This window comes from Zonotrichia albicollis, chromosome 1 (assembly GCF_047830755.1).
Source record: "Zonotrichia albicollis isolate bZonAlb1 chromosome 1, bZonAlb1.hap1, whole genome shotgun sequence".
Classification (NCBI taxonomy): Eukaryota; Metazoa; Chordata; class Aves; order Passeriformes; family Passerellidae; genus Zonotrichia; species Zonotrichia albicollis.
Genome location: NC_133819.1, coordinates 32,900,802 through 32,926,301, shown reverse-complemented (window position 1 = coordinate 32,926,301; position 25,500 = coordinate 32,900,802). Strand labels below are relative to the sequence as shown.

Here is a 25,500-nt window from a genome sequence, read left to right as displayed (position 1 = left end):
CTTTCATTTAAGAGTTCCTGGTGGCAAAAAGAGAGATTCGCTTTTAATTAGTTTTATCTGATGAAGGGTGACTTCTGTTTTTCTTGTAGTTCTCATTTATGTCATATTCCTCATAGTACTTCCTTGGCTTTTTATATTGTTTTTAGTTTGATTTAGTTTGATCTATTTTATTATTTTCACTTTAGGGAGGCTGCATTTTACAGCAATTAGCAAATGCAAAACCTTGAGTTACTGGCATGGAGAAAAGATCTTCAGTTTTAGTGTCATATTTTTTGCTTCATAACCTACAAAACTTATCCTTTTAACAGAGGACATTTTCTATCTCTGATGGCAAAAGGTTTTTTGCTAAATTGTGCCTATGCTATGGTTATGCACTGTGTGTATGCAGGGAAAGATACATATAAAATTCAATGAAGGATGATGTCATAAAAATTGTGTTTTGTTTAGTGGTATTGTTTCTATCAAAATTAAAAAGTATCTTATCTCTGCTGATGCATAACAAAGTGTCGAGATGGAACCTTGGTAATATTTCAACGTCAATTGGGTTTTGTCTTTTTTTCTTATAGCCTTCTTCTTCTTGAATCTCTCTTAAAAATTCAGTTATTTGGAAGAAATAAGATCTACATTTGGATTTTCTGTTTAAGCAGGACAGCTGGGAAATTGTAGAAGGACTCCGGGGAGCAATGAATTGTACCCAAGAGCCACAGAAGCAGGAGGGCTGCTTGCTGAAAAAGAGGAAATGGCCTCTGAAAGGCTGGCACAAGGTAGGAAAGGAATATGCATCTGGAAGCTTGAGTGGGACTTATTTGGTGTGATTTTCTGACAAAAAGGTTACATAAAAGCAGAGAAAGTGTTCTCCAGAGAAATGGAAGCAGAGAGGATGTGTTTGTGCTATTTTTCTGATTGTGGCCTTTTCTTTTTGTGTGTGTTTTGTTTGGTTTTAATTCTCTGCATTTCTGTTACAGAGATACTTCTTTTTGGACAGAGGGATTTTGAAGTATTCTAAATGCCGAGCTGATGTAAGTGATCTGAAACCCTTTAAGGCCATTACAAAGTAACAAGGATCCAAAATAACAAAAATTCCCTACTGTTGGCAACGACAGAGTTTTCAGTAGTTCTAAACAGTAGGTTGAGAGGGGAAGAAATGCTGATTTCAGAAGGTAATATTTATCCTTTTGCTTTCGTCTGGAGTGATTGTGGTTTTACTTTTTACTTTTTTGCAGATAGAGAGAGGAAAACTTCATGGCTGTATTGATGTTGGACTTTCTGTCATGTCTGTAAAGAAATCAACAAAATGTATAGATTTGGATACAGAGGAGCAGATATACCACCTTAAGGTAGGTCTTCAAGACTGTAATGACCTTGCTCCCAAACTACTGCCATTAGCTCTGTAGCTTGGAGCACTTTTTTTTTAATAGCAAGAGGTTTGTCCGTTGCACTAATAATTTTTTAGTCTCATCAGATTAGTTTGCACTTAATAACAGGAGAGGTCTTATTGCACTGTTTTAGAGCCCAGAATCAGTAACCCTGTTCTGAGCAGAAACTTTGAAGATGCCTCATGTTTAGGAGTGCTTTTTTCCTTTCTTGCACAAATTTTTTTATTTTCAGTATCTTCATCCTTGTCTTATCTATAAGATGTGTTTTCCGTGGTCAAGTATGAGGATTTATACTTGTGGAACAAATTGTTTTGAAAGACATCAACAAAATCAAATTTCTGTTTGTAATTAATTAAACACTGACCTAGCTTTAACTGTGGCAGTTATTAAATTATAAACGTGAGGGGTTTTATTCAAATTTTAAGGGTTTTTTAATCTGTAAGTTGCTCTAATATTCTGCATTGGAAGGCATAATTACTAACTGTAGTTTCTTTTTTCCCTGACTTTATCTTGTGATTGATTTTCTGTCATGCCTAAGCTCATACAGTGTGCATTTTGGTAGGAGCATCCTTAAAAAAAACTTTCCTGATACTTTGCCAGTAAAGGTCAGCTAGGCTAGCTGTCTGATGAGCACAAAATTCCATCATTTCTTTGTTAGTTATTTCGAATGGGAATGTCATCCACCCTGAAATTTTGTGCAGGTGAAATCTCAGGAGCTGTTTGATGAGTGGGTAGCAAAGCTTCGCCACCACAGGATGTACCGCCAGAACGAGATCTCCATGTTTCCTCACGACGCCAACAACATTTTCTTCCCTGTGTCTACTACCACGGACTCTGTCCCAGGTTTCTGTGACTCTGCACCAGGTAGAAAGGTAATAGTTTTTATTTATAAATAATGAGCTTCCATAAGGAAGTAAATTAGTCTAATTTGTGTTCATTAAATAAAGAGCGTCATGGAAGTTGTTGGTGGCACTTAAGTTACGTTGTAAAATGTCAAGAGGAAAATTTATTATTTATTGGTTTACACTCGAGCAGTTTCCTTTATGATGTTGTTAAATTTTTAGTAGTTTTTCACTATTTTAATCCAGTAAATTGTACTTTCACAGTGAATTTCAAAACTGTATATTGAGTTAGAATCCTCGTAATTTTTGGGACATATATCAGTATTTGTCTGATATGTCCTGGTGATTATTAGTCACAGAAGAGCACCCAGCTAGGTATTTTTTTTCCCTTTGGCATTTTGCTGTGTGTCTTTAGCTTATAAACCCTTTCCGCTTTTACATGAATGCAGCTGACTACTTAACTAAGGAGTATGTAGGAATTATACAAGAACTATTATACAAGAAATTATATATACAAGGAATATATATTATACATATGTTATACTATTTATATATTTATATTATATAATATATAATACTTTATATAATCATATACATTAATATTTATATTTATATATTTATATTATGTGAATTTATATAGTATATTATATATTTTAATATATTATATCTAAAAGGAATTATACTGGAAGACCACTATTTATATTTTAACTGAGGCAGAAGCTTCACTCAGACCAATCCAAAGGCAGTGCTGTGGGTGGATATGGGGTCTGGATGGGTCCAGTGAGCAGTGTACTTCTCTTTTGGTAAAGTCTGTGAATTAGTTTCACAAATGGCCTGACAAATGCTCAGTCCAACCCCATAAATGACCTCTTTGCAGTTTCATGGAAGATGCTGTGTGTTCTGTGCCTGAACACAGCCTCTGTGCCTTAAGCTCTCTGTACGTTGGCTGGCTGACCTTCACCCAAAGCAGCTCTTCTGCTCCAGTGTAGAATCACTGGTTGCTTTTGAGAATCAAAAAAAAACCACCACAAAATTGTTCTGTGTTACTACAACTGAGATGTAGTAACTGTTTCTGTCAACTCCAGAATGACTCCTAAGCAGTGGTGCCCTTCTTGTTCTCCTTCTGCCCAAGGCTTGCTTTTCCCTGGTGGAATTACTTTATGATCTGAGCGGGCTTGTTCACCAATACCCTCAGTTCCTCACCTTATCCTGTGAGTGAGAATGAGTTGTAGCAAACGCAGATGTGTGTCTGAGCAGCTTTTTGCTCGTAGTGGAGCAGGAGGGGGTCAGTGTGAGTGGGCAGCTGAAGGAACAATAGCTCACCCTGCGGTAACCAGGCTGCTCTGCAGAGAATTGTCTGCAGCACCTTGTGTGCCAGCAGCAGCTCCAGGGCTCTGACAGCCTGCTCTCCTGACAGCCTGCTCTCCTGAGGCACTGCCTGCTAGGGAAGGGCAAGTCTCCCGTGGACATTCAGTTATTTTCTCCTGAAAGACAGCAGGGATAGAAGCAGGGGAGAATATCAAGGGCAGAAGTGGAACATTGCAAAGTCTGTGGTATATTTATGCTGGTGCCCTCAAAAAAAAAAAAAAAGCAAACCCAGAAACCCACACCAAAGAAACCTCTGTGATCAGCATATCTAAAATCTATTGCTTACTGTCAGGAAACTAACCATTTCTTCTTTGGCATGAAAGGCTTTAATTCAGACTATTAATCCAGATTTGCACTGCAAAGAAGCCCTACTTATTTTCATGTGAAAAATAGAAGGGGATAGTTCTTAAGCTGCAGTTAATCACCTTAGCTGTGCTCAAGCTAAATGGAAGTCTGCCAATTTACACCAGCCTTAGCTTGGTGTTAGTTGATATCACTCCAGCACTTAGGTTATTTTGAGAAATATATATCAAGTGAAATTTGAGTTGCATTTTATTTGCTTTTAGCAGCACCTGATTGGTTTCCACATTTTTTTTATTGTTGTTGAGAGACAGGTGTAGTTATCTACACACGTTTATGTGGAATTCCTGGATTCTAAAGCTTAACTGTGCTGATCCAAAGCAAAACTATGAAAACTGGAGCTACACAAGCTCTCTCTTGTCTGCTTCTTGGTAATCCCTACTTCCTTCTTTCCTCATGCTCACCTCACTTATGTATTTGAGTTCTGGAGAAACTGGTTAGGTGAGGCCAATTAATGAAGAGATAAAAGTGAAATTTGTTCACAAAATGCCAATATAATTGCCCATCATTAAATTCAGTTTACTTGTGCTTTTAAAGATGCTGAGATTATTATTTGGATATATATATGTGTGTGTGTATATGTACATGTCTAAATATATGACTAAAGCCGGGACAGCTTTATGTAGGAGTAAGCCAGCTAAGCTGCATTGATTAATTTAAAAACAAGTGTGCTTACTGATGCTTACTGCTATTGCATACTGGCAAAATACCAAATGACATTACATGGATGGTGCATTTTATTTTATTCTGAAACTCAGGTTGGTGGTTATGCTGTAAACTTAAAAAGGCCAACTAAGGAAGGTACAGCTGAGTGAGATGTAGATGAAGTTTCTTATTAATAGATTTAAAATTAGTACTGCTGGAGTTCTGATATAAGGTGAGCAGGAAGTTGTAACAAAGTTTGTAAATTGTATGCTTCAGAGAAGAGCCAAACAATTTAGTCGGCTTTACTCATAACCATAAGTAAAATGGCTGTGTAAAGGCACTAGGATGAAACAGTTTAAAACTGATTATTAACAAGATGTTGACAAAGCATGTGATTTGTGCATCTTCCTACCTGGGTTTTTTTGAAAATGAAAGGTTTAGTAAGATGTACAAATAATTAGGTATTTGAATGGCTATTATTTGTAGTTAGGTTAGAGAAGAAAACAGCATAGTAATAGTACTAGTACTGGGTAAAAATTTCTTGCCATTGGAAGCTATATAATTATACTCCTCAGTTAGCTCTTATGCAGAATTTCCATCATCTTTTGGAGCATTTGATGATGAGTACTGTTGTAATTGAACTAATGTGGAAATGTTTACTGAGATGTTGTCAAAGGATAGTTTTTACCAAGATAAGGTTTATGGCCATCCCTGTATTAAGGACTGTTGAGCTAAATCCATGCTGAAGCCTTTCAAACTTGTGTAAAATTTTAAATGACATCTAGCGTCAAAATATTAAATGATATCTTGTTTTTACACTGAAAAATGGCATTAACAAATGTGTTTGTTACATCTTAGCTACTTTTGGGGCTTCTTTGGGAAGCGTGGAGGAGGAACAGAATGTCTGAATTTGCTCCTCTTCAGATATAGTACTTTAATTATTTTACACAATCAATAGGTTGGAAGAGACCTTCAAGATCATTAGGTCCAACCCATGCCCCAACACCTCAACTAAACCAATGCCACATCCAGTCTTTTTCTAAACACATGGTGACTCCCCCCACTCCCTGGGCAGACCATTCCAGTACTTGATCACTCTTTCAGTAAAAAACATTTTCCTAATAACCAACCTATATTTCCCTTGGCACAACTTAATTCTGTGTTGAGTTGACTTAACTTATGCATAATTTTGCTCTTCCTCAAAATTTAGTTTTCAGCAAATTTTCATGGTTCCTTGAGTTTTTCTGCTGTTTGTGGACAGCAGTTACATTAGTTATCATGCAATTGTGCTCAATGACTATATACCTAGTCCAGATTGTACACTTCTTCCCCCTCCATGTAATTGATGCCTTCAGTCCTTGTCCATGATCATGGTCCTCAAGTGCTGGTTGTCAGAATTTGTGCATAAAACATTAAAATGTTGTGTGTTAATACTTCACTCGTTCTTCTTTGGAACAGGCAGGCAGCTTGACCAAACAGAATTCAACGTCAACTGGAGGTAATTTGTCGTTTTCTTTTTCAAGTAATGAGTCAAGGATTTCATCTTGGCTACAGTCTTCTGAAGACATGGAAAAATGCTCAAGAGGTAATTATATTTTAAGAAAATTGAAAGTAGCCTAATATTTTCCCTAGTTTTCCCTTAACAATGAGAGTATTATACACTAAGTAGTCATTGCTGTTAGAATTTTCTCTGAAACTGGAGGCAGGAAAGATGTGGTTGTTGATTAAGTGGTTACTCACTTTTTTTTTCAAAAGAACTGGTAATTTTGGAAGTGGGGGTATCAATTGTGGGCAGCTCTTCAAGAAGCCAAGAGCATTTCAGTACATTTTCTTTTATATAGGAACATCATGTTCAGTAGTAAGATTTGAACATCCAAAACATAGTAACTTAAAAAGCACTTAGTCTTTGTACTTCAAAGTCACCTTCTGCTTTCATTCTTTACTAAGAGCAGGAAGATCTTTCTCATGTTGGCAATGTCTATCTGATATTTGTTTTTTAAATTTCTACCTACCAATGAGCTTTGTCTCTAATGCAGAGGAGACTCACCTCTAGGTCTGAATGTACAATTCAGTGTTGATGCCTGTGGCATTGTTACCCTCACCATGAGGAGCTCTGACAAATCTCAAACTGCAGAAATTACCACATTATTCTCATTTTTCTGCATCCAGCTAGGAGAAGATATCATAAGCATTATACACACCACATAGATGCATTTCAATATTTTGAATTTAAACTTGACTATAGGATACAATCATTTTATCCAGCAGTCTAATGCTTTTAGTCAATGAATACTTAAGCTAGCTGCAATCAAAATAGGATTAACCTCCAAAGAAAGAAAACTGTCAGTGTGTCTGTTACTTTAGGGCAACTGAAAACATTCTCTTGTTCCAAACAGACCTCTCCAACTGTCACACATATTTACTGGAAATGAACCAGCTGTTACAGAGCATGGATGTTCTTCACAGGACATATTCAGCGCCTGCTATAAATGCTATGCAGGTTTGTTGTTTAAAAACAAAACCAAAAACTATTTTCCCTTTCAATTCCAAAAAATAACCCCAAATCCTAAAGAATTGAGGTGTTTCTTAGCGTTATTTGATTTATGGCAGTCTCTATTGCTTTTGTCCTGTGTGTTGTTAAAAGGTTGGACCTTTTGAAAGCCCAAAGAAGGAAAAGAGAACACACAGAAGGTGGCGATCCAGAGTTGTTGGGAAAGAGGCTAAAGGAATGTTACAGGTACCTTCAGTCCTTTCAGAGCCCACCTTCCTCCAAACCTTAGTTATTGATCACTTCTTGGCATGACCACTTAAGGAAATACGAGTCCTTTTTAATAGAGTCCTGTGTTAGCTCATTTTAAGTGGTAATATCTCAGACAAAACACAAATGTGATGTCATTGATATCTGCAATAAATATCTGTCCTGTTACCTTCAGACACTGGTTGTGTTTTTTACCCATTGTCAGTCTTCTCTAATTTGTTGGGGTTTTTGTTTTTTTTAATGAGTGCAGATTTTTGCAAATTCCCTAGATAGCTTTGTGCTCATTTGCATCCAGAGGCCACGTGATTAGATACTTATAAGGGGGGGAAATAACCTAGCACATGTAACAGCTCTCAATGGGCTTGTTTTTTTGAGTTTGGCAATCTCCCATTATGGCACCTTGGGTGAAGTTATATCTCTGGTTTCATTTGCCAGGTGTCATCCATTCAAAGTTTCAGTTGATAATTGACAGTAATTTTTTTCATTTTTGGTATCTCCAACATGGAATCCAAGTGGGTACAATAAAACAAGATTTTTTTTTTGTTTATAAAAACATCACAAATTACTAATCCTACTTACAGGTGCCTTCAGTATTTTCTGCCCCTATGAGACTGCATGCTTCCAATCCAAACTTATCTACAATAGATTTTGTAGAGGAGAAAAATTACTCTGATGGCTCTGAAACATCATCAGAATTTACTAAAATGCAAGAGGACTTATTTCATGTTGCACATAAAGGTAAATGAAATTGTCTTTTGTAAATGGTTTTATATCATCCCAGTTTAGATAATGACTTCTGAGAATGCTTCCTGTTTATTGTTTAGAAAATACCCTTCCTTTAATTTCCTTGAGGAATTACAAGTGTTGAGATCTTGAGTAGTTTGAAAAAGGTGGCTTAATCCCCACTTTTTACAGTTTTTATTTAATAGAAAACTACTCCTTATTTTATGTGCTAAAAGCCTAAATTGTTTTATTTGTTGCCAAAAGGTAAATTACCTAAAATCAGCTGCTAGAAATACAGCAGACTTTACTCTCTTGTGCTTGCACGCATATTTGTGCATATGGGCACATTTATGTTTCTATATTCTGTGTGCTTCACTGTGGTTTAGAGTCAACATTTGTTGGTGATGCAAGGGTTGCTATGGTAGTAACCTATTTTTAGTGAATACAGGAGAGTAAATCATGCAAAGCAGCCAGAGGGGGAGCTTGACTAGAAATATTTCTTCCCTCAAAATCATTTTTCATTTAGCAATGCTTTGTTCCATCACCCTCGCACCAGAAACATTTTTATTGTTTAAGTGGTCTTGGTGAGGGAGGCACTTAAGCATTTATAGCTGAAAGGCTTTGGGAGGATTGGCTTTGTCCCCTTTGGCACAGATAATGGTTGATGGTATCAATAAGCATTCTTTGCTTGCTGCTCTCCTTTGGTGCTGATGCATCTTGATTCTGTTATGTAAGGAATGTATGCAAGTAGTAAACTTCATAAAGCCAATTATAGTCAAAACTGACGTATGTTTTCCTGAAGAAGAGAAGAAGTGAGGGTGGAATGCACTGGGAAAAGCTGCTGTTAAGCAGAGCAAAGAAATCACCTACTCAAGATCATCTTACTGGAATTGCCAGACAGAAGGCAGAAATGACAGAAATTTTGGTTAGATTGATCCACACATTTGAAGGGACAATCAACTTTGTTGTAATGACTGCAGAATCATTTTACTAAGAGGATAAAGAATTTTTCTCTGAAGTTACTTCATAGCACCCCTGTTCCAAGAAAAAGTAGCAGAGAAACCTCTTGTGTCACTTTTTTGATACAAATTAAATACAATGTTACATCAGTCATTTAGTAGGCAGAAATTCTTGAAAAGTAAAGTTAGTATACAAAATTTGAAATGCCATTGAAGGTCACTGAAGATTCTAGTCATGTTATCTATATATAAAAGAAAGCCTAATAGAATGGATCACAGTGGATCTATTTCCCTCCCCACCCTGTGATACTGTTAAAGATTTTATTTGGATAGTATAAGAATTAGCTTTGGTAATGGTTTGCAGTATTGGAATATACCTTAAGAATAATTTTTCAGAAGACCAAATTGGGTCACATAACTACTCAGTGAAATGATGAAGATTCAGGTTAACTCAGAGTGGATGCTTAGGAGAGAGAAGTGTTAGGAATTTCTTGTTTGCCCTTCTCATGCGTCCATGCTCAGATTTTCTATCATCTTCATTTCCCTGTAAATGGATTCATTTTTGCATTGGCAAGTCTCATGGCTGTATTACAGGGCTTGATTAGGTCCTCAGAAGTCCTCTAATGCTCCAGTCAGATGAGTGTTGAAAACCTACGCCAACAAGTACTGCTCAAATAAATTTTTATTCCCTGTGGTTAAAGAGAAGATGCAATGTCGTAGTGGTGAAAAAAATTCTAAAAGTGCATTTCCCCTATAAACCCCCCTGTATTGATGTTAAAATTGCATGATCTGTTGTCTGCTTTAAATGTATTGGGCTGGTGATAGTGCCTCGGGAAGGAACAGAAGTAGCAGCACAGCATGCACATCATTCAGGATCTAACCCTTTGAGTCACTAAATCATCTAACAAGCTGAAATTTCTCTATCACAGAAAGAGATAACAAAACATAATACCACAGTTGACTTGCTTGTGGGGAAACTACTAACCCTATAGCTGTGGCACAATATGTGTTTTAGCTGCCTTTTTTTGATTATTTTTTTTCCTATTTGATTTTTTTTTCCTTTTGTGCCGCCTTCTCCCCCCCCACTGGAATTTATAGAGGAATATGGAATAGACTCATGACCATCTGAAGATTCAAGCTAATTGGGAAACAAAAGCAAGTGAAGAGCAGATGTGGTTAGTTAGCTTTGTTGCCATCTGTCACAAAGAATCAGAGTAATTTTGGCTGTGGCTAATATAGTCAACACAGTAGCCTTTACCATAAACATGTCTCCTACAAAAAATCTGCCCTATAACCTTGATTAATATTACTTGGTTTTAGTAACCCACTCTGGATCTCTCGACCTAAATTCTTGCTTCTGTCACCATAAATGATGCTTTATTGGAGTTTTATGTAATTGGTGTGTATACAGTTGGCTGCTACTGTTTTTAACTGTCCCTTTGTATGAAATGCTTCCAGTTTACTTCACCTTGAGGTCAGCTTTCAGCACCATATCTACAGAGAGAGAAAAGCTGAAGCAGATGCTGGAGTACGATGCATCCTCATCTCCATCTGCACAAATAGTGGGCTTGAAGAATGCCTTAACATCTGTAAGTGACATGTTGAAGCTCACAAAGCTTCATTGTCATCAGATACTACTTTTAAATTTTAGAGTAGTTAATTTCTGTTTCTTTAGTGTCAGCTGTGTGCTAAAATTTGCAGAATTTAATCACAGTAAGTTATTATAGATCACATTTTTCAGAGACTTTGCTAAATGTTAAAGGTATTGTCAAATCATTGGAGTTTGATAGATGGATTGATTTAGGTATGTAGTCTAATTGTATCATTTGAGCTGGAGAATCAGAGGGCTGCTCTGTGACTATGAATCTGCTTTCCTTCTGAACGTGCTACTACTCACTTCTGATGGGTTGCAGGTTTCCTTTTCCTTTTCTTTACCTAAACAGCACTCAAATATTCTGTATATGACTTGGCATAAAACAAAGGTGATGGTGGCAGCATGCACTCAGCTGTCTCTTCTAATGCACTAGAGCTTCACCATGCTGCACCAAGACACTGCAAAGCAAATTCAAGTACAACTTGTTACATTGACTTCCAGCCTCAATTATCTCTCACTCCTCTAAAAGCAGCAATGGAGCTATTAGGGCAGAGTTCTAAATGACAAAAGATTGTGCTCTTTAAAAATGTGGGGATCTGGTTGGTGTGCTTTATGTAATTGGTAGAGATCAGAACTTTTCAGCTTGATCATGCTTAAAAATGACAACAAGACTGATCTGATTCCAGGGCAATGAGGGCAATCATTACCAGGGTCTTAAAATTTCAGAGTTTATTACAAACACCACATCAGGGGCAGGGAAGACTCTCTGGCACTGATCAGTGTGATGTAGATTCTCTCTGGAATTATTTCAGTATGAAGACTTCCCTTTGCTTTACAAAAGCTGCATGTGATCACAGTTTTTAAGAGTATGACATGCCTCTTTGCCTGGACATCACAGAGGCTGTGATGTCTCCACAGTGTTTAGAGAAAGTTGAAGTTGTGTAACAACTCATTCACTTGCACTTCTTTTGTTTTTGGCTTTCAGATTTTCCACTTATGATATTTGAATAGGTGACTTTTATTTTTTCAGTGTTACTTGTTTACCATTTTGTATCAGAAAACCACTTTTACGATTGCTGAACTTAGTGAACACTCAGCTTAGCATGAATTATTTTGTTTTCTGGGCAGTGAAATGTGGTTGTCCATCTTCATCCTGTACATGTCTGAAAAGCAATTCTGTTAAGTTTTATCTGATGTTTGATCAGTCTTGTAGCCCATCCAGAAGTCATCTGTGAACCTTGGCTGTTTCAGCAGGGTAATCACCTATGAGGGCTCTTTTTAATCTGCAGATCTGTAAAGTCTGTTTTGCTTCCATCAGCCTGGCAGTGGAAGAAAAATGAGCAGCTTTAAAGTGAATAAACCACCACAAAACTAGCACATCTGCCTCTGCTTCCCCTCATTAAGATAGTAGCCTTGACCTACACACATTCTAAGAAAAGGAAATACAGAATGGGAAAAGATACAATATTTCTGGTTTGGGGTGGAGGAAGAAGCCAGCAGAAAGAAGAAAACATTTTGTAGCAAATAATGAAAATGGAAAGTTGTCATTACAGGAGAGCTATTTTGCACTTGCCTGATGAGGATTTAACACAGTGCTGGGCATTTGACACAGTAGGGATATATAAACCTTTATGGCAAATTCAGACCACATATAGCTAAAGCCAAAAATAAGTTTTCTCCCCTCCATCATCACATTGAGCTTTCTGGCCTTCCTGCACCCAAGATAATTTCCAACACAAATTACTGTCAGGAGCAGAAGCATTTGTGGGATAAAGTGGATGTGTAAACAGCAGGGTTCTCCACATCCTGCTATTGATTCAGATCACTAAAATGGGATATAAGTCTTCAATACTGTCCCAAAATTAATAATACAGTCTTTTATTTTATGACCTTTTCATTGCAGAGTTAGGGTCTCTTCCTACAAGTCTGCTCTAATTGACATCTGTCTATCAGATGCACCCAGAATAAGTAAATAACATGTAACAAACATGAGTTTGCAGTAGAGGCTTTTTATTCTGACCATTGCTATTATAATCTGATAGGACACGAGTTGTACCTGTTACCTGTGTGAATTTATGTCTTGTTTCTCTGTCATTGAAAGGCAAAGGAAACTGCCAATATGGGAAAATCAAATGGTTTTGGATGTGGCAAGAAATAATGTTGAGACAGGCTATGTTGGAGATGGGGGTGAAGGAAGGGAGCTTGAAAAGAAAATACCCCTGCCATCTTTTACTTTTTTCCTCCACTGATGTCTCTGTTTCCTCACACTAGAAAAAACAGTTTTAATTTGACAGATAAGGAGTAAGGTTTGAAGCATTTATAATAAAGGATTTGTTGAATCAGTAAAAAAAGGATGTGGTGGTGTTTTATATTACACTTTAAATAGTCTTTGCCCCTTTCTATACAATAAAGCCCCATTTGAGTTAGTTGAGAGAACTTTATATCCCCAATATTTTTGTTAAATGTTCCAGGCAATAGCACAAAACACAGATCTTAAAGACCGGTTACGCAGAATACATGCCGAATCTAAGATCATTGATTCAGCACCTAATGCAAAATCAAGCCCAGATTTGGTGAAGGTGGGTATGGATTTCCTCTTTCAGTGATGTCCTGTTCCTCCAGCCCCTACACCTAGACAGTGCTGCATAGCTGCCTCTTGTCTGTTCTCGGTGTCTGCCCCATGGTGTGGTGTGTTAGCAGAGCCAGTCTGCTTTCCTGGCTGTGAGTCATCTCTGGTGATGCATCGTGTGGTGTTTGGTTCCAAAGACTTGCCCTGTGAGCAGGTTTCCTGAGCACATCTTCCATTGCTTTCTGCTGCTGGTTCCTGGTGTTCTCCCTCGCCTGCTTCCCATTCAGCATGTACAGAGCTGCCACCTATCACCCTCGTGCCACTGTTTCTCTTGCCCTTTTAATCCTTTGTTAAGTTATGTAGATCTTCTGTCACCCATCCAAGTGCTGTTAGTCCAGAATGTTGGCTACCAGTGTGGATCATGTAAGGTTTAGAACGATTTTCAGACATTTCCATTAAAGGATCAAAGTTAATGGGACATAAAAGAGCCCTTTCAGCCATTTAGTTGTCTTTGTGTGAAGCCAGGGACTCTTCTACATCCAGTTAGCTGGTTTGAGATTCCACTGATGTTCAGACAGCTTTTTGGCTCGCTGCAGAATGCATGTGAGAATGGTGTAATTATAGGTCATAAGATGTGGGTGTTAATGGTGTTAGTGAGGGAAGCCAGAACTGTGTTATTTCTGATGGATTTTCCTAAATGTTAACTCATACAGAAACCCCTGCTTGTAGTATAAATCTTTCATTAGAACTTGAGTGCATGTAATGCTGGGGGTTTTACATAACTAATTATTTCCTTTTATTTTTAAAGACAGTTTAGTCATTCCAGAACAGATTCCATCTGTTCGCTTCTGGTTCAGTTCTGGTGTAGTGGAGCTGTGTTTTGGTCATATTTAGCTGTTCAGTTTTGTGTTTTTTCCTTAGGTGGTTGATCATTCTAATGCCTTTTGCTTTAAAGCCCACGAGAATTTGAACAGCCCTTAAACTGCTATTCAGAAAAGCATTAATACATTGTTGCTTCGTTTTGGGAGTTATTTTCTTTTTCAGTGGAGGTCCTTGCAATGACAATGGGTTATTTTTGAATCTTGTGCTATGTGCTGTACACACACAAAGAGACACACATGACAAAAATAGTTTTCAGAAGGTCCTTTGGAGGTTGCAGTCACAAATTCCCTCTGGCATGGCTTGGGCTGGAACTTGAGGATGAAATCACTTATACTGGAGACGCTTCATTTTAAAGACTGTGATACAGTAGTGCTGCTTTGAGGAAGACAGGGCCACTGCACAAAACTTGTCACTAAATGATACATTGGGTGCTGTGATCCACCTGTGAAAATTGAAGCAGTATAAAATAGCATCTCAAGCCTTTGCATAAGGGAAAAGTTTTGTTTGTCTATTGGGTAATTTAACTGTAGTTCATCATGCCAAAGTGGGAATATGGAACAAGAAAAACTGAAGCTTATGTGTTAGACTTATAAAGCTGATGCTCTTTTATGAGTCTTTCCTGCTTGCTTTCCTTCTCAGATTCAAAATAGTATTGGAAATAATCCCAGTAGCAATGCTTTTGTGTGTAAGGTGTTTTTGTTTTTTTTTTTACTTGTATGCTAGTATAACTGCCTTCCTCTAGGAGGAACAATGTTGAGGTTCTCTTTTATCCCTGCTGTAAAAGGAGGGATTTTTCAAGTATTTTTTATAGCAGTTTGTTTTGTTTCCATGTCACCATTATCAGTGTGTACCAAATAACATTCCATACCACAGCACAGCCTACCAACAGAAAAGCTTTGAAAGAAGGTTGGTCAGCTCGATTCTGGGCTTGTCAGGTTGTTCATTATGTTGTTCTGAAAATAAAATACTACAATTCCTGCAAAATTATGCAAAATTATGATGTGGAAGTCATGGTTATAAGCTAGTAAAGCGCCTCATGCAGAAAATCTTGAGAGCAGCTAATACACTCATTTGGGCCAGCACAGCTCATTCCCTTTGCGTTGGTGGAGTTATCAGGGAAAACAGTAGCATACAAGCTTCTCCACAGAATGAGAGGTCTCACTGGTCACCCCACCTTTGCCAGGCCACCTATTGGAGCTCTGCTTGCACCAGTGATCTGCAGTGCTCCCATGGGAGGGGCTGTCAGGATCTCTGTGCCAGTCAAATGTGCCTCCAGCAGCAAAAGCAATTCCGGTTACGTGGCTTTAATAATATGTTGGTTTTGGGTAACATGGAGATATCTCAGGTGTGGATAAGAAGGAATGATTTCCGAAGTACAGCATAGAAAATTAGAGAATAAAAAGAGCTAGGAAAACATACTATTATAAACAAAGCAACTTTACCCTTCTGAGTTTTGTAGACTATTCTATGGCAGGCTTTGCATTAAGAAAAGCTTGAGCAGGAAAAGATTAATTAATTTGCTAATATCAGGAAGGAATGTGAATCTAGGGTGTAATATAAAGCGATGGGAGTTTTGTTCTTTTGTGGGCTTTTTGATGATACACTTGGATATATCTGGTTAAATCATTCAAATAGCAAAGCATTTTTATATACAGCACCTTAGGTGATTTACTCAATATGCATTGCTTTATTTTCCTTCTTTTTCCTTCTCTTTGGTTTGTTTTACTTTGGTTTTAAATCCCACTTTAAAACACATGCTATCTTTCACATAAATTGAAGAGGAGCATGTGCAATCTTCTCCCAGTGTTTTACAGCCCCTCAAGTTAGGAGACTGTGGAATTGCATGCATGAATGTTGTTTGTGCTACTTCCCTGCTCAAAACTTTTTTTTCTTTTAAACAGGAAAATTCAAGAGAGGAAGGCAGAGGTCTGGTTCACCAGGTCTCCAATGAAAGCAGACTGTCCATCGCTGACTCTCTCACAGAATTCTTTGATGCACAGGAAGTCCTGCTGTCTGCTAGTTCTTCAGAAAATGAGGTCTGAGCAAGGAGATTGACATCATTCAGATGTATTTTCTTATCTGCTTATTGACTGGCAATCTTTTTGAGCACTAACTGTACATCAGAAGACTGCCAGAAAATTTAAATTTTCAAAACATTTAGAAATTAATATGCCATTTGTATTCATTTGTTGTCATTGTCCTTTCACTGTAAAGGGTAGCAAGTATTATGAAGAAGTCTTACATACACTGTGAGGGAGATGGCAATTAAGGAGCTTGTATGCAGATACTGCAGACATTGTAGTCTGCCTTGAGTCATTATACAGGTGCCCAGGGAACTTGTATTTTTGCACCACAAAAAAAGTGTTTTGAACCACAAAAATACTTGTTCATACCTGCCCTTGTGGTACCTGTAGGTGCCTTGAGGCTGATGTCAGGCATATTGAAATTTATTAGATCTTTGTTTCCTCTCTTGATTTCCATAAAAACTTTGAGTTTTGATATGAGGAAAGCCTTCTTGGCAGTGAAGCCAAAGAGAGGAAGCATGTCTCCACTCAAGTTAAAATTTCAATTATAGCAATCTCTCCCAAACTCTAACCAGAGTGGAGCAAGGACTCCACTCTGAGAACATCTTAGCACTTCCTAGTACTTTGCTGTAGCATTGAAATACAGCTTGGACAGTTCAATTATATTAAAACAGTAATTGCAGCTGAAAGTAATAATGTCCACATGCACTTGGGATTACTTTAATGAGTGATGTATCTTGCTTTTTTCCCCACCCCACACTCAGGTATCAGATGATGACTCATATGTAAGTGATATCAGTGATAATGCCTCAGAAGATAACCTAAGCAATGACATGGAGAATGAAAGACAAACTTTAGGTAAGTTCAGTGAGTTTTTTATGCCATATTTTGAGAATTTTGTTACTGCTTGTTTTGGATATTTTTTTCTTCTCTTACTAGATAATTTGATATTACAGTTTTTAGATGTAAAAAGTCTGTGTTTTTTCTCATATAGACTGAGATTGGTTTGGAACAGCAGATTCTAGCTAATCTGCTTATCTGGGCACTGTAGATTAAGCAGGATGGTGGTTCTGTATCAGCAGGGAAACACCTCTTTCCTTGGCTTCTTTGAGTGACTCCCACTCTCAGTTTCTCATGGCCACAGGATTTTTCAAAGTAGTAAGGACCAACTGCTTTCATTTTTTCAAGAAAATTATTTTTCCTTGTCACACTGTTTTTTTCAGTCTGCAATTTAGCAACTGCATTCAGAAGTCCTGTTGTTTTAGCAGAACCCAGAGATTAAAGGAACATGAGAATAGTTACTGGCAGCTCTGGTGCATGACCATAGGAATTTCTCTCTTGCTTGTATTACTCGTGATAGTCTTGTTAGTACCTATGCTAATTTGTCCTCCTAATGGAAAGCGACTCAGAAAATGGAGAAGAATTGGTCATTACAACCTACTTGGCTTTGTGCCTTCAACTCATTTCAGCTAACCACAATGTTCTTCCCAGTCTAACAATATATTTTTATTTTCAAAAATGCTGAACAGTGATTTCTCACTAGCAGCTGTTTCCTGATCATCTCCAAGAACCAGGAGATTCCTGGTTAGATTGGGTAGTTTGATATGTATTCTGTAACTGTTCAAAATGAAGAAATTTCAATTTTTTCCTTTAAAATAGGAAAGAATACAAATGAATTTAGCTCATGATCTGGACCTTAGAAAGCTGTATTAATGTGGCAGTTCATCTTTTTGTAACAAAGGCTGTCACTGAAGCTCTTCAGTATAAGAAGCACCTCTGCATGCTTCTGGTACCTGCTATTTCTGTGCTTTGGGCAGCCTGCCACTGCCATTAATAGAAAACTGGATGTCGTTTTCCTATGGGGCTTTAGCTGCACCATAAATTGTGGGATTATGACAAAATCCTCTGGCCACTGTAATGTAGAAGGTCAGATCAGATGTTGATAATGGTGCAGTTTGGCCTCAGAAGTCATTGACTCCCACTGGAGGTCAGATGTCTAAGCCTCCTTTGGCATTCATCCTGTCTGTCACAGCTCTTACAAACCAGAACTGCCTGGGCCTTTCTGTAATGGAGACTAGGCAAACTTCACTGCTTAGAAAATTTGGTAACTGAGTACTGAAGTTCTTGCTCCACACTGTTTTTTCAGCAGCTTACCTCAATTAATGGACTGGTCTAGAATACGTAAATGAGCCAATTTGCATTCTGTTTTTAATCAGAAGCTGTCAAAAGACATAGCCAAATCCCATTTCTGGGAGCTCTTTTAAACAAGGATAAGTTTTTAGCATTTACTTCATTCCTGAGGTATCTAAGGGAACATCCTTTTTTTTGGCCTCTTCTGATATGAAATAAATTCTTCCAATAGGGAAGTATAGAAGTGAGCTCCTTAACTCTCAACAGTATAATTGTTTCAGGTAGGTTTTTGAACCCATAGTGCCCATGCAATTTTTTAAGCAAAAAGAAAGATAGAGGCAAGGGCCTGCAAATGGTTCACCTGACCTTGTTAGAGTAACTCAGTCATATGAGGTATTAGGAACTGGAGTTTGACAGTGGTAAGAAAGATGGAAACTCCTTCCTCAAAACTCTGATGCTACTGATTACCCTTTAAATGTTCCACGTGAGGCATGGGCTGGGAGGCATGGCAGGCATGGAGAAGTTTGTCCTTGTGGTCAGCTGTCCCTGCTGTAAGCACTGCTGATACCCTGCTTATGTCAGTGGCAGAGAAGAGGAAGTACTGGTTAAGGGCATTTAAGGGCAGGGATTCTCCAGGCATGTGTAGCTCAGGAGGAGATGTGCAGCCCAGGGTGGGTTTAATTCCTTCAAGACAGAGCTGTGTGAGGAAAGCCAGAAAAGGACAGGGCTTGACAGACTGAGGCTATGCCTGGGTGTCTCCAAATAGTAACTGATCCTAAGGCAGGAGCTTCCTAGGTGCTCCTGAGGATGTGGAAAGATAAAATACATTCTTGTAGTGGCAAACACACTCTGAAACAAAAATGATGTACAGCTAAGCAATATAATCACTTCAGACTAGTGCCTGTTGTGGAAGCTTGTAGCTCTATTTGGATTTTGCTACAAATCCTATCATGGCACACTTAGAGCTATTTATCCTGTTCTGACTGCTTTGATACAGGAACACAGAGTTCAGATATTCATGTCAAGGACTCTTGACTTGAGTCCTTTTTTTTTTTTTAAAAATCTTGAGCAAACCCATAGCTCTACAGTTGCTTCAGCTTTTGCATCCTTACAACACATCAGTTCTCCATCAATATATGGAGGGTATATCTCAAAGTAACATCACTAAGTTTACATGTGATGGGGAGCAATGTGGAGAAGCCTGAATGTAAATTCATGGTACAGTAAATTTCCCTGGTAGGAGTATGCAAAGAAGTAGGAAGAGATCAGTAGGAGTAGTTATTATCCTTGCATCTGTAAGTTACATCTTGCCTTCTGAGAAGTGTCAACTTAATTGAAACTCTGTCAAGGAAGGAGGTTTTATATCCCCTAAACAGATAGGAATCCATCTCTGTTACAAATAAAATGGTTATAATATTTACTCTTTCAAATGCAGTGGAAAGTCTGAGCCTTTTTTTGCAGACTTTAAGGAAAAAGAAGGTCATTTTTATGCATCTCTTGTACTTGGCATTTTACTTCCGCTAATGCACATAAAATGGGATTCTTAATTTTGTCATTTTTATAACAGGCTATCTTCAAACCACAAGTGAAATACTTAAATGATTCGTGGGTGGAAGGAAGTTTTGACAGAAGGAAAGATGGTTGCATTTTAATGTATGTTTGCAGAGGGGGATGAAACTAAGAAAATGTGAATTTAATTGTTCTGCCACTTCCTCCCTTTTCAGATTGTATTTCTGAAAGCGGAATCGGATGCAATTCTAAACGGAGAACGTGTTTACCAGCTCCATGCCCTAACACCAGTAACATCAGCCTGTGGAATATCCTGAGGAATAACATAGGGAAGGATCTCTCCAAGGTGGCCATGCCTGTAGAGCTGAACGAGCCCCTGAACACGCTGCAGCGCCTCTGCGAGGAGCTGGAGTACAGCGAGCTCCTGGACACAGCGGCGCACACGCCAAACCCCTTCGAGCGCATGGTAAACTCCTGATTGCAAACTCTCAGGAGCACTCACAGAATGAGAATTAACATAAAAGCAGTGCTGAAGAAGTGAAGATGTTCTAGTCCGTTGTTTTGTTTCTCTCAGCTGAGAGGCAAACTCTCCAAATGTCTGTACATACTCACACAGCCACTATTTTTGACTATGCTGTTCCATTTCTGTTACTTTTCCAGAAAGTCTCTCTCTCCTCAAGTACCTTGCTGTACTGCAAGTTTAAACAAAAAAGGAGCTTAGTTCTGTTTTGCAGCTCTTGCTCTCTAATATTAAAAATTACAGCAAAAAGGGAGGATGGGATTGAACTTGGTTCCCTCTCAAAGATGAAAGCTACAATAGATCTTTTTCAAGGGTGTCTGATGTGGTAACACATTTCTTCATAGAGATGCTGGATCTTCCAGCCCTACATGACTGTGACATCTTTATATGAACTAAATGAGCTCCATGGTTTTTATTAACTGGTTTCCTGAAGTTTTTGTGTTTATCCAAAATGTTCAGGATCTCAAAACCAGGCTGTATGTTGGGTACAATAATGATGTCATCCTCTTCCAGTGCAGAACCCTGAATTCTGCATTTGGCAAAAGAACAAGAGAAAAATGCATTTGTTACTCTGCTTCCAGGTGTACAAGAGCCACTTAATATGCAAGCCCATAAATAAAGGATTAGAAGCTCCCTAAATTCTCTTAAATGAGAGATAGAGATTTTCCCACAAACTGAATTAAGCCTTTTCAACTGAATGTATCTTATCTCAAAATGAGGTTATTAATGAGAGTAGGTAATAATGTTGAAATACTACTTGAAAAGTCTCTTTCCTCATTCTAATACTTTCAAGGGTTACAATTTAGGGCCTATTCCCAGGATGTGGTCATTCACTGGGGGTTTCAGTCCATAGCATTTTGTGTTCTCTTGAGAACATATGCTAAAAGGAAAAGGAAATGAGCAGTAGTTGTTCAAAAGGGAGGGAAAAGAAGCCTTTTTCCTCCTCCCCACGCCCAAGTATCTGGAAATTACCTCAGACTGGTGTATTCTTTGCCTTTGAGAAATTCCTGAAGCAAAATTTAATGCTAGCTGTTGCATAGTAATTGCAATAGTTCACAAAAGAGCCTGTCCTCAGTGGATTTGTTTTCTGAAACTGTGAAAAGAGAGTATCTACACTTTCACAAGATGAGGAAAAGGGAATGAAAAGAGGAAAAAAAGTGTTATAAAAAAGACTTGAATCAAACAACCGTGAATTCTAATTTCTCATGTTATGCTTGAGTTGACAGCAGAAATTTGGAAGGGCTACCTGTGTGTCAGTCATGATCAACAGTTTCATGATTAGGTAATAGCACCCAGTAGATAAAAAGCAATTTAAGTCAAACAGCATTAGAAAAAGCAAAGTTGGTGAAAAATCATCCAATACTTCCTGTGCCATGTTTATGAAAAGGATAGTTGGTACATTTTTGGAGTCACAGATGTAACTATAAAAACCAGTTATTATACAAAATTTTACACTGACTTTAAGGTTACTTCTTTGAACTGTGTTGCAGAATGCTAAACTGCTTCAAACATTTTCAGTTGATGAAATTTGCAGTATCTGACCCTAGCAATTCTATCCCTGACCTATTGAATGACTCTGAAAATTGAATAATCCTCTAAGGTGTGAACTAGGGCTTAGCTTGCAGGAGGCATGCATGTTTGTAGCCTGCAAATGAAGGGAAAAATACAGAATCAGGATAAATCTTGCTTTTATTTGTTTTGTGTCTGTTGTAAATTAATTAATCTAAGTCCCAAAAATGTACTTCCCAGGTGTACATAGCTGCCTTTGCAGTCTCTGCCTATGCATCCAGTTACTACCGAGCTGGAAGTAAGCCATTTAATCCTGTGCTTGGAGAAACCTATGAATGTATCCGTGAAGATAAGGGTTTCCAGTTCTTTGCAGAACAGGTATTGTATGCTGCAACCCTTAGAATTGCTACTTGATACACTGCTGAATTCTAAATGTGTGTCTGGAATTCTCCAGAATTACTGGCAAAATACAAGATTACTCTACATTACCTGAGCCCAGCAAAACCCAAGGGACTTTGCTGAATTATAAACAAAGGGAATTGTTTTTTGAGGAAAGTCTGCTAAATTTGATGTGGAACATCACAACCAGCAGCTGACACTGGAGAAGCACAGGCTGGCAGGCTGCCTGCTCCAGTAACAAGATATCTTGGTTAAGTAGAGTGCAATTCCACATGCTGAAATCTGATCAGAACTGCAACAAAAGTTTACATTCTTTTCATTTTCTTTTGTGTGTGATCATTAAAAGTACTTCAGTTGTTTAATGCCTTCTTTAAAAAAAAATGCATCCCTCGTGCAAGTCAATCAACCACAAGTATTTCCAATGGCACCATGACTCTTCCTGCTTCCTGTCCAAATACTTAGTAGGCTAAGCCTTGAGAAATTTGCTACCACAGCTGAGTAGGTGAAGGATTTATACAGCACATCATGGTCTGAGTGTTTATGAAGATAATTACCCAGTAGTAGAATAATTATTAAGTATGAGTGAAAAATACTAAATTTAAACCAGCCAAGCTACCAAAATTGCTAAACTTGAAGCATATGTTAAAAAGAGATAAAACTCAAATACCTAGTGCCTGGTAGCAAAGTAAGAATGACTGAAAGCTGTCTCATTCTGTCTAGACATAAAAAAAAAATACAAAAAGTACAAGTGGGCAAAGGTGTGCAACCTAGAAATTTGATCAGAGAAAGACTTCTCAGAGGCTTCCTTTAGGAAATGAAAAGTGCTTTTGACTGGCTGTGAAGGTACAGGATTTTGCACATTATGTTTTAGAATCGACAGAAAAGAATGTTATGTGATCTTTCCTTAGTCTCAGGAAATGTCACAGGCAAGAGCAAAAATGAGGGGAAAAAAACCAACAGAAAATAATACAGTCAAAGCAAGAATCAAATTTAAAGTTCATGTATCTGGTTCATCACTGTGCTGCTTCAGTACTAAAATGATGTGTATGGAGCACTGCAAGTGCCATCACGGCATCAAACTGGAGTAGCAAAGTGGTGAATAAAAGTTACCACTGAGTTTAATGTTACACTGAATTAAAGGAAGATATTTACACTTGAATATTGGGTAAACCAGTACAAAGGCTAGTTTTTATTAAGAAGAATTTTACTGCTTGAGCGTGCTTGTGCTATGTAAAACTGTTCTAATACGAGAAATAAGTGAGGTGAATTTAGAGTGGTAAATTTACTGTTAAGAATATGGGGTAGAGGAATATTAGGAAGAGAGCACAGTATGGGAAGAAAGAAATTAATGCAGCATGCAAGCATTACATATTTCTCTTTACATCAGGAACAGTGGCTTATTGCTTGCACTAGCATTTTGGTGCTTGCTCCAGACACCTTGTTAGTGCAGGCAGAATGTAATTAATGGCATAGACTGACAGAAGATAAAAAAGTAACAAAGATTCTGTTTTGTCACTAGAGGGAGTTTAGAATAACTCCTGTAAGCACCGTGACCTTACTCTGGAATTATAACAGTTTAACTGAGAGCTAAGTTTAACCCATGTATTACAGTGACATCTGGGGTTAATCTGGGTACAGTATGTAAGAGAGAGAGAGAATTGCTGAATTAGGCCATAGCTGAAAGTAATAAGTACTCCTTTTTTTTTTTTTTTTTTAAACCAAATATAGGATGTTCAATAAATAACTGAATGCCTGTGGGAAAAAATGCTTAGTAAGAGATTTGTGAAATGAGTAATAAAAAAAGTAAAAGTTGACTTAACTTTTTTGAGTTGATTTTTCATAGTGAAAAATAGCAATCTGACTTGAAAATAAAGTTGCCCAAGGAACAGCAGGCATTGCACATCTTAAGAGCTGGTCCTGGTCAGTTGTTAGTTGTGTTCACCCAGAAGGGAGAATTCAGGTTGAGGAGGAGTGGCTGCTTTCACTTTGTGCTTTTTTATTTACTGTTGCATTTTAATAGTCTGAATTGTTTATTTTCTCACAGTCCCTGCTTTGCTAGTTTGGTGGTTGCCCTAATTTCAGCACGTGCTGTTGCCCAAAGCTGATGAAATGCAGTGCATGTGGTTAGAGTTTCACCTAGAAACACCTGGGGTGTCACTGCTGCAGTGGTGGGCATTGCTGGATGGAATTTCCTGGCTTCATTTCTTCACCCCTGACCCCTTGGAGATGCTGATCACCATCTGCTCCCTCATACTCAGGGTTTTGTGGTTATTCACTGTACAGAAGCTTTTGGCCCTTTGTTGTGTTTTTGGTTTTTTGAAAATTTTTGTCTGTGCACTCAAAGTGTGGTTTTTGTTAATCTGTTAATGGGTCCTAAGGGTAAATTTAATCATTACCTTAGAGACAATGTACAAAGTATATTGCTAGATTTTCACTGGAACAAAATCTCAGGCCTTTTAAAATAATTGTTTGCCATTTCTTTCAAGGTTTCTTGGGTCTGAGAATCTTTATTAATCTCACTGCCTCCCCCTTCAGGACACAACTGCAAAGTGAAAACTAATGTTCAAATTGTAAATGCAATATGGGAATGAAGGAGAAAACAAAACAAAAGAAGCCAAACCAAAAGGACTCTTCAAGTGTTCATATGTTAATCTTTTTTCCCCTCTCTCTTTTCATGTCTTGCTATTAGGTCAGTCACCACCCACCTATTTCTGCATGCCATGCTGAATCTGTGAATTTTGCTTTTTGGCAAGGTAACTCTTCAGTCTGTCATTTACTTTTACAATGTTCATAATGTTTTAATTGTATGTTTAACACAAAGTATTGAGAAATTAGGAAAATTTGAAATTCCTTGCTTAAATTTGTATTATAATGGTTTTATGAAATCTTAGCCTATCCTTACTTGCATGCTTCTTACTTGGATCTTCTGCTATTGTAAAAATTCTCAAGAGATTGTGCTTTGTTTGGAATTTTTTTCATGTAACATTAATTGATGATTACTTTCATGTACAAATATCTGTTCTTCTTTAAAATCAGGTTTCTTTGGGGTGTTGGGGAGGGATGTTTTTTTTAATAAAAAAGAATTGTATGTCAAGCTATTTATAAAACAAACAAGCCTGAAGACAGCATGAAAACACTACAAGTTAAATCCTGAACCTTGGCAATTCTTGTAAACCTGTTCTGAAAGCAATTTTCAGAAATGAGCATAACAGCAAGGGTAAATACATTTACCTTCTCTTTCTCTGCTGGCATTATTACAGTATGTAAGATTTTGTGCTATTTGACTACTGTTTTTTTTTCAAAACAGTAGTTTTGTTTGCTGTGTACTGTAGT

General features: G+C 37.8%; 1 protein-coding gene across 9 annotated transcripts in view; it reads left to right on the top strand.

The window, feature by feature from the left end:
* Positions 1–25,500, top strand: part of OSBPL3 (oxysterol binding protein like 3) — an 84,664-nt gene that overhangs the window by 46,255 nt on the left and 12,909 nt on the right. For 5 of the 9 annotated variants that reach the window (XM_026799105.2, XM_026799102.2, XM_074537497.1 and 2 more), the window contains 15 exons: positions 645–764; positions 966–1,019; positions 1,224–1,337; positions 2,078–2,248; positions 6,050–6,176; positions 6,988–7,091; positions 7,236–7,328; positions 7,931–8,087; positions 10,490–10,620; positions 13,097–13,204; positions 15,978–16,112; positions 16,865–16,958; positions 19,955–20,205; positions 22,009–22,146; positions 24,857–24,920. In XM_026799105.2, coding sequence (XP_026654906.1) covers positions 645–764; positions 966–1,019; positions 1,224–1,337; positions 2,078–2,248; positions 6,050–6,176; positions 6,988–7,091; positions 7,236–7,328; positions 7,931–8,087; positions 10,490–10,620; positions 13,097–13,204; positions 15,978–16,112; positions 16,865–16,958; positions 19,955–20,205; positions 22,009–22,146; positions 24,857–24,920 — 1,861 coding nt within the window. Of the gene's footprint in view, positions 1–566; positions 765–965; positions 1,020–1,223; positions 1,338–2,077; positions 2,249–6,049; positions 6,177–6,987; positions 7,092–7,235; positions 7,329–7,930; positions 8,088–10,489; positions 10,621–13,096; positions 13,205–15,977; positions 16,113–16,864; positions 16,959–19,954; positions 20,206–22,008; positions 22,147–24,856; positions 24,921–25,500 lie in introns of all 9 variants that reach the window. The other 4 variants (XM_074537509.1, XM_074537527.1, XM_074537516.1 and 1 more) reach the window with 4 other exon arrangements.